This window comes from Halyomorpha halys, unplaced genomic scaffold, assembly GCF_000696795.3.
Source record: "Halyomorpha halys isolate HHAL.00 unplaced genomic scaffold, Hhal_1.1 Scaffold12.1, whole genome shotgun sequence".
Lineage (NCBI taxonomy): Eukaryota > Metazoa > Arthropoda > Insecta > Hemiptera > Pentatomidae > Halyomorpha > Halyomorpha halys.
The window spans coordinates 971,205-980,265 of record NW_027109908.1 but is presented as its reverse complement, the minus strand read 5'-3'; the positions used below and the strand labels follow the sequence as shown (position 1 = coordinate 980,265).

The following is a 9,061-nucleotide window of genomic DNA, read 5'->3' as shown; positions in this document are numbered from 1 at the left end:
GAAAAGAAGATGGCCACGAGACTAGCTAATGTAAAACGTCATTAGAGTGCTGTTAATGGTTAGTTTCTCTACAAGCCTGTAGCACTCCGTTTTAACTAAGATCATATTTACTGAATGCATTATGTAATATACAGTTGTGAATTTCAATAAAGATATTAAAAAAAAAAAAAAAAATTCTTCACGTTGAAGTTAGTAAACTATAACTCTCATTATCACAGTAAAATATTCCGTCCTTTTTAGGGAGTTAATTCTTCTTTTTTAAAAAAAAAAAAAGCTCTCCAAAGAAACTAAAAAAAAAATATATTCCAATATTTCAGAAATGTTGATCCATTTTATTTTGATTTATTTTTTTAAAAATAAATTTCCATATTATAATATTAATATATTATAATAAAATTTTGATGTCAATATTACGTGGTATCAAATTGAACGAACAGGGCTAACATATCTTTACATATATTTCTACTATCGAATTCTTGATACTTTTCGTATCTTATTAGTGGATTAATAAAGCGATAATAAACAATAATTTAAGTTTTTAATTGTTGCTATTTCAGCTATCTAAGCCATATCTCCTTCTAGATTAAAAATAATAATATTTTATTAGACTAGTTTCTTTTTTTTTTTTTTTTTTTTGTGGGTATTAGTTTACCGTTATAAATAGTCTTTGCTTGTTTTAAAATTAACGTTTTCCTATGAATCATTAATAGATCTAGACTAGTTTTTGCGTACAAATATTATAAATCTCATAATGAATTCCCAAAAACAAACCAATTGTATCAACACAGTTGGTCACTGAGGTATAAATAGAACATTTTAATTTGGAAGATATCTTTATTTGATGATAGTATTTCACAATTGGGGTTAGGGGAGTTGTTCTGTAGTTTAAAAAGTTATAGAAAGATTTTATGATACATTGTTTAGTGTTCACAGTGGCATTTAGGCTGAAACTGATCCGCTAACTTGCACATTCAAAGAGCTTGGAATAGGAGCCTGCATGCTGTTAGCTGTTGATGTGGCCAAACTGGACAACCTGCTGGAAGCTTGGCTGGCATAGTCCACTGCAGTGTCCACCAAGTTGCTAGCAGTCTGCAGTCCACTGTTGGCCATCCCGAATCCTGCTTCCATTCCTTTGTTAGCAATGCCCACTCCCATGTTGATGCCGTTGGTCGCTAATCCTGTTCCAGCGCTGGTCAACCCGCTCACCAACTGCATCTTTCCGTTAGCCATTCCAGTCCCCATGCTGATTCCAGTCTGTCCCAACGAATTGGCAACATTTAATCCAGTCTTAGCCATTTCGCCTCCCATACTGGCTAGTCCACTCATGCCAGGAACGATTCCAGCCATATTAACTCCAATATCTGTAAACAACCAATATCATTAAGAAAAATATTAGTCATTTAAAGTAAATTAGATATCTAAATCAACGCAAATATTATCATCAAACATTAAATTGTAAGTGAAGTGGAATTACATAGATTTATGTCGTAAATATTAATTAAAAGAGTTAATGGGATAAATGCATCATAAAACCTTAGATGCAACCACTAAAAAAATAAATTAATTAAAAACAAATCTTGTTGTCATAAAATTACCTCTTTTAGGATTTCTCAGGGTGTGAATAACGAACATAAAATTTGTCCGTGTCAAGAATAGATTATTTTAAAAATATACGAATATAATTTATGCAGTCCGGAATGATCGTCAATGAAGGTAAATTACACCGAAAATGTCAAGATCAAATATGTGACTAGAATTAAAAATATGCACTTATCATGGTAACATCAACCCCATTATTTAGAAGTAGATAATTGAGAAAATTATAATAGTTTAAAATTAATAAGAATCTTAATTAGACTAGATAAATTCTTCTTATGTATATATAGTTAGTGCTAAAAATCCTTTAAAAAAAGTTTCTATGCTCTTGCCCGCCCCAAAAATATAACGGAAGGGGCACTAAATACAGTTTTCATTGAAGTAATAATAAATTAGGGTGAACTTATTTTTTCTTTACCCCGGCTCTTGTAATATTGGATATCGGATAACTCAAAATATTTCACAAATAAAATGTAATATAAGTACTTTTTCACCGGACTGTGAATAGATGTATCTTTGAGCAATATCCTTACCGACTCCACTCTGGGCGGCAGCTATTCCTCCCTGGAGAGCTGAAGATCCCAGGCTGCTGGCGGTGTTGACCATCTGTTGTCCTGCTGCGGTGAATCCAGTGACCCCATCGCCGACCAATTTGTTGACGGTGTGTGCTGTGTTGTTGAACAATCCGACCATTGCTCTTCCTGAGTTGCTCAAGCTGTTGAGTGCGTTCTGGAAACCTAAGAATATCGAAGGCCTTCTTGTTGTGGTTACTGTAGTGGAAGCACTGGCAGTCCCGGAGGTCGATGCTGAACCACTGACTGTTGCTGTCTGGGCCGATGCTGCGGCGATCAGTGCACAAGCGAGAACAACTTTGTAGTACATCATCTTGTCTGAGTGTGCTTCGTAGATTTCGGGTAGGCTCTTTTATATATCTCGTAATTCGACTGTACGGTGAAGGAGCACGCACTATCATGCGTAAGAGGAAAATAATTTCTTTAAGGAAGTAAACAATATTAAAATGAGTTTGAATGTGATTATTATTTGCTTTTCGAGAAGTATAGATAAAGTTCTACCCATGTTATTTTTTAGCCCTATACGTGCGTGCGGTCAACCGCATCAGGTAATGATGAGAAAACGGGATGGAGACCTCTTTTTCTGCATTGGAACACATTCTGATAAATGTAGATTCAACAAATTAAAATAAACAGAATTGTTGGGAGCAAACATATACTGTATCTCTTACTGTTCAGTATCTATCACAAGTATAGTGAAATTAGAATAAAATGTTTTGAACAGCGGAACTGCTCGCCAGAACAATTACTCAGTCTTTTTAAATTTTCTAATTGTAGAGCTCTTAGCAACTATATACGACGGGCTACACGGCAAAAATTAGTATACACTACGATAAATAGACCAATTTGGACATATGGAATTGAGCTCTGGGGCTCCACCAAACCATAAAATTCTTCCCGCATCCAATCGTTACAATCCAAAATCCTACGTAAAATCCTTGATGCTCCTTATTACGTTACAAATAAACTCATTCACAAAGACCTTAACATCCCATTCGTTCCAGAATTGGCCGAAAACAGATATGCGTCTTTCATTACAAACTCCTTAACCATGCTAATCCATTAATTCTTAATCTTTCATCCTTAGCAATCCCTGATAATCCTCCGAGGCGTCTGAAAAGAAGATGGCCATGGGATCTTCTAATTTAAATTAATGTTTAAAGTACCACCAATGGGTGGTTCCTTCCCAAGATTTTCAAGAGTATATGAAACATACAACATATTTACCTATTGTATTATTTTGTACAGTTGTAAATTACATTAAATAAATAATTTAAAAAAAATCGTCGTTATACAATTTAATAATTCTAGCTGAAAAAAAGTTTTAAATGATTAATGCGCCACTTTATAGTCTAAGGGTCACCAGTTCATGCTCAGAAGTGGAATAGTTTTCTTCATCTTGTTAATACTTAAGTTTGGGTAATAATTTATCTGCAGTTTGCTACCTCAATCTTGGCAAAGGCAGGGCCCTTCGGTACAGTTTTTCGATAACCCAAACCATGGTTGCACTTTCAGGAGATTTAACGCTGAAACAGGAAGGGAGCGGAATCTAGTGTGGTGATGAAGGGAGTAAACCTTTGAAATTTTCTATAATAAATTCGTCGGATTGTTCTTTTCACATAACTATTTCTGGACTTGAGGGTAATATCTAAGAGTATGTCGTCGTACATCGTTTCCTTAAGGCGGTAATAGAGCGAGGTCTAGCTAGTATTGCCTAAAGAAGAGATTAATTTATTATTCTAGCTGTAGTCTAAAGTTTTTGTTTTAATGTGATCTATGACAGGAATATCATGTTACCTAATAGCTTCTTCAGTGGTGGCTGTGGTTGGTATGCCCAGGAAAATCACAGTCATATTAGCAAATTCCACTATTGTATGTTACATAGTACAGAAGTCGGGTTTACTATTTTTATTTATCTTTGGGTTCCCAAGGCTCTCTCTAGTCTCCCGCTGGTATACCGAGTTGAAGTGGCTCTATCCAACCTCCCGAAGACAATCCCTCTTTGGTGTTTTCTCTATTCCAAGTTCTTAAAAAAAAAAAAAAAAAGTATCTATATCCTTGATTTCCTCACTCTTCGTTCATCCATCCATTCATTAAACAGCAGATCCCAACCGACTATTTTATATATGCCCTCCTGTAGAACCTCCTTCTTTAGCAAATCCTTCGTCATGCGTGCAACCTCCTTCTGGAACTCTCTCCCTATCACTCTTCGCCTATCCTCATCCGTTCCTTCCTTTAGACAACACCCATTCCTTCACTTATTGCTAAACCAAACCTCTACATCATTGTAAACAATATAGTTAAGCATATATTGATTAACATTATAAAAAGTAGTTAAGTCAAGATCTCAATGTAACCTCATTTTGCTTACTAGAAACTTTTAAATGCTTGCCAGACAAAAATCATAATATATAAACCATGCATTCATTATTACGTAATTATTTATTTTTATATATATTATTACGTATATAGGTATTATATAAAATTATTTCTTTCATTTCATTTAGTATGGTGAAACGTTGCCGAGGATGTACTGCATGAGATTACGTTTATTTTAAAAAGTAAATTACCTTCAGGATTAAGGTATTTGAAACATGTTTGTACCCCATAACTCAATCATGGTTGGCAACAGAAAGCAAGTGCAGAAAATTAGAGAGAACAGGATTAAATTTTGAAGAAGTATAATAGAGATCGGGGCAGCGTTACCACGTAATTGGTCCCACCCGGGCTTTTTTCAAGCACAAAATAATGCAAAACTCACTGACAACCTCCCCCAGGCATTTGTGAGGCCCGTTAGCAAATGGGTGGGTGGTACTCACAAAAAATAGGTGTGGGAGTGACGAATCCACTCTGCGAAAAAGCCACGTCAAGAAACGTGCGATTAGGAAATACATCGCGCGAGGACTTAGGCCTCCATGGTCTGTCGCCCATAAAATAATAATAGAGATTAAAAGAAAAGACTGCATCAGTAACAGAAAAGTACAATCTAGCATTAGAGTTAAAAGAGAAGCACAACAATTGAAATAGAGGTGGGCCGGTAATGTTACTAGACTTGATACGACAAGGTGGTCCAAAATTGCAATAGAACAATGGAACATAAAGAATAGGAAGAGAAATTACAATACAAGGTGTTGGGCTACTGTGGATACGAATAGGGACCAGAGAAGGGCAAAATTTTGCTATAACTAAAGTTGCCATGGATACGAACCTCATTCATGAATGAACCATTGATAAATAAATATCGTATCAATGGCAATTTTAGCTATTAGTTTCATAGTTGCCCAACTCTGATAGGGACCTTTGGACTAGAGTAATAAAGAACTTGTAGTAAATTATTATTTAGGGTTAATTTACCCTTATAAAATTATGGGGTATAAACATGTATCAAATACTATTTCTTTTAAGCCGGAAGGTAAGTAATTTTTTAAAATTTATTTCATGCACCATTTTCCTCCCATCCAATGCTAATCCTTAATTTTTTTAATCTTTGAATTAGCTAAACTGTCCTAAATAAATATACTGATTTCTTGATTATTAACTTTTTCTTCCTGTGAATTATTATTGTCTAAACTAGAAGAAAATTAGCTTTATGATAGTGTTTTAAGATATAATGTCATACAGAACATATTAAATCTCTATTAAATGAATTAATTTTACGAAAATGCATAATAAATAGAAACAGAAATATATCAATATGACTCTGAATCAACTTGTACTGAACTGTAAAAAATTAAAGACACAATTTTATGATTCTTCCGAATTATTATTTTATATTATTTTTATAATTTTATCTCACCTTACGAACATAAATCTACAATTCTAAAAACAAAATGAATAATCAAATTCGATCTCATTTTAATATTGTTTACATTCTCTAAGAAATTATTTTCCTCTTTAAATATCTTTGTGCGTGCCCATTCAACGCACTAACAAATTACGAGATATATAAAAGAGCCTACCCGAAATCTACGAAGCACACTCAGACAAGATGATGTACTATAAAGTTGTTCTCGCTTGTGCACTGGTCGCCGCAGCGTCGGCCCAGACAGCAACAGTCAGTGGTTCAGCATCGACCTCAGGGACGGCCAGTGCTTCCACTACAGTAACCACAACAAGAAGGCCTTCGATATTCTTAGGTTTCCAGAACGCACTCAACAGCTTGAGCAACTCAGGAAGAGCAATGGTCGGATTGTTCAACAACACAGCACACACCGTCAACAAATTGGTCGGCGATGGGATCACAGGATTCACCGCAGCAGGACAACAGATGGTCAACACCGCCAGCAGCCTGGGATCTTCAGCTCTCCAGGGAGGAATAGCTGCCGCCCAGAGTGGAGTCGGTAAGGATATTGCTCAAAGATATATCCTTAACTATCTGTGAAATATTTTGAGTAATCCGATATTAGATATTTCAAGCGTTGGAGTAAAGAAAAAATAAGTTCACCCCAATTTATTATTACTTTAATGAAAACTATATTTAGTTCCTCTTCCATTTTATTTTTTGGATCATGCAAGAGCATAGTAACTATTTTTTTATTAAGGATTTTTACCACTCATTTAACTTGCTTAAGTAGAATTTGTCTAGTCCAATTGAGATTCCTATTAATTTTATACTATTATTATTTTCTAAATTATTCACTTGTAAATGATTGGATTGATGATACCATCGGTGTGAATTTTTAATTCTAGTCGCTTACTTGATCATGATATCTTCAATACAGTTTACCTTTATCGACAATCATTCCCGATTGCATAACTCCTGATTTATATATATTTTTAAACTGTACCTTTGGCAGGAAAAAGTGTTACATTAATTTTTCCTGCCAAAGGTACATTAGTTTACAATCGGGAAGGAATAGAAGCCCACCAGTCTTTGCTTAACTTGGGGAAGTAAGTATGTTAGTAAGTGAAGGTGTGATGCATCCACCCCATCATATATTTTAGTTAATATTTTTGATATAAATCTATGTAATTCCACTTATTATTATCCGATAATATTTGCGTTGATTTAGATATCTAATTTACTTTAAATGCCTTATATTTTTCTTAATGATATTGGTCGTTTGCAGATATTGGAGTTAATATGGCTGGAATCGTTCCCGGCATGAGTGGAATAGCCAGCATAGGAGGCGAAATGGCCAAGACTGGATTAAATGTTGCCAATTCGTTGGGACAGACTGGAATCAGCATGGGAACTGGAATGGCTAACGGAAAGATGCAGTTGGTGAGCGGGTTGACCAGCGCTGGAACAGGATTAGCGACCAACGGTATCAACATGGGAGTGGGCATTGCTAACAAAGGAATGGAAGCAGGATTCGGGATGGCCAACAGTGGACTGCAGACTGCTAGCAACTTGGTGGACACTGCAGTGGACTATGCCAGCCAAGCTTCCAGCAGGTTGTCCAGTTTGGCCACATCAACAGCTAACAGCATGCAGGCTGCTATTCCAAGCTCTTTGAATGTGCAAGCTACTGGATCAGCTTCTGCAAATCCAAGTGCGACTGTAAGTGTTCAATCTCAAACAGTAGTCTAGGACTACCTATGATATCAAGAGATACAATACCAATTCTAATACCTCTATATCAAATGAATAACTGATGGCAGTAGATTAATATATTTCAATAAAGACACAAGACTAATGAAACCTTTTTTTTTCATACCACCACTTTAGCCTATAGTAGCATCTTGTAATTAAATCTAATTAAAAACATGTTTAGTAATGTAAATGATCCTATTTAGACAATGGACACCATCAATAACGTCTATCAACTAGATTGCTCCTGTGGAACGATTAATATTAAATAATTTTTAAAACAACTAGCAGGCCTAGAAATGTTTCGCTATTGGTATTTTTGAGGATGTTTATACATTAATTTAACTTAGTTATCAATGAATATATCGATAAGATGATAAGACGAAATTATATTTGTCCCTTATAAGAGCATTAAATTTAAGCTTCTTAATGTGGGTAAAAGAGGATTCAGCTTTCCAACGGTTTTGTTAATGTGGGAATTGAATAAAGTGTATAGGAGTTATGAACAATGGTCACCGAAATAAAAATAAAAAATCTTCCAAACAAATCAAGGTGAAAAATTTGAAATTTTTAATTTCTTTGAAATAAAATATTACCACAACAGAATTAGCCGTAGTATAGTTAACAAACACAATGTTGATTAAAAAAAAAAAAAAATCAAAGTCTGTAACGCTACAACCCATGAAGGGTCAGTACTTTGTAAAGAAGACCAACGGTTGTGCAAGGAGGTGATTTGGTATTAATATGAACTATTTATGATAAAAATGTATAAAAGAAAAATAACATATATAATATTGTGATTTATAAGATAAATGGTATAATATATAACATATACGTTGATTTCAATCATAGTAATAAGTTTTAATTTTAAAAAAAAGTTAGGGAGTTTATAATGGAAGTATTAATATCTGGTTCGGGTTAGATCGGTTACTTTTGGAATATTAAGGTCTTTATGGATCATTTTATTTGTGACAAAATAAGGAGGATTGAGGATTTTAAGAAGGATTTTGGATTGTAAGAATTGGGCGCGAAAGGAATTCGAAGGTTTAGTGGAGCCCCAAAGCACCATTCTGTATATCCAGATAGGCCATGTTATAGTCATGTAGATTAGTCTTATATAATGATAGTAAGTGCAATAACAATAAACGAAATCGATATGCAGTTTACTTTCTTTTTTTTTTTTTTTTTTTTTTTTTTATAAGCCGGCCAAGAAGCACCGCGGCCTCAGAGGGCCTATTGTACGCCGTCCCTCCTCTCTGCTCCAAACAGGCCAATTGCCTTTGCAAATCTGGATACTGTATAGGGATCCACAGTTTCGCAAAGTTTGGGATCCAAGATACAATCCTTACCAAAGATGAGG

General features: G+C 34.8%; 3 protein-coding genes across 3 annotated transcripts in view; 1 reads left to right on the top strand and 2 right to left on the bottom strand.

The window, feature by feature from the left end:
• Positions 1 to 9,061, bottom strand: part of RYa-R (RYamide receptor) — a 707,678-nt gene that overhangs the window by 95,570 nt on the left and 603,047 nt on the right. The window lies entirely within an intron of this gene.
• LOC106679167 (protein rtoA) lies at positions 815 to 2,497 on the bottom strand. The gene is made up of 2 exons (XM_014418154.3): positions 2,130 to 2,497; positions 815 to 1,361 (listed from the first exon to the last, which is right to left on the bottom strand). Exons 1-2 carry the CDS (start codon positions 2,479 to 2,481, stop codon positions 940 to 942), a joined length of 774 nt encoding a protein of 257 aa, XP_014273640.1. The 5' UTR covers positions 2,482 to 2,497; the 3' UTR covers positions 815 to 939.
• Positions 6,123 to 7,812, top strand: LOC106679154 (protein rtoA). The gene is made up of 2 exons (XM_014418135.1): positions 6,123 to 6,508; positions 7,238 to 7,812. The coding sequence occupies exons 1-2, from the start codon at positions 6,157 to 6,159 to the stop codon at positions 7,699 to 7,701; spliced, it is 816 nt and encodes a 271-aa protein (XP_014273621.1). The 5' UTR covers positions 6,123 to 6,156; the 3' UTR covers positions 7,702 to 7,812.

What these genes read in the sequence shown, in the direction of transcription:
- LOC106679167 (XM_014418154.3), bottom strand. Translation starts at nt 2,481, where the DNA reads ATGATGTACTACAAAGTTGTTCTCGCTTGTGCACTGATCGCCGCAGCA. An exon ending in TGCCGCCCAGAGTGGAGTCG is followed by an intron (nt 1,362 to 2,129) that starts GTAAGGATATTG and finishes GGTTGTTTACAG; the next exon opens with ATATTGGAGTTAATATGGCT.
- LOC106679154 (XM_014418135.1), top strand. Translation starts at nt 6,157, where the DNA reads ATGATGTACTATAAAGTTGTTCTCGCTTGTGCACTGGTCGCCGCAGCG. An exon ending in TGCCGCCCAGAGTGGAGTCG is followed by an intron (nt 6,509 to 7,237) that starts GTAAGGATATTG and finishes GGTCGTTTGCAG; the next exon opens with ATATTGGAGTTAATATGGCT.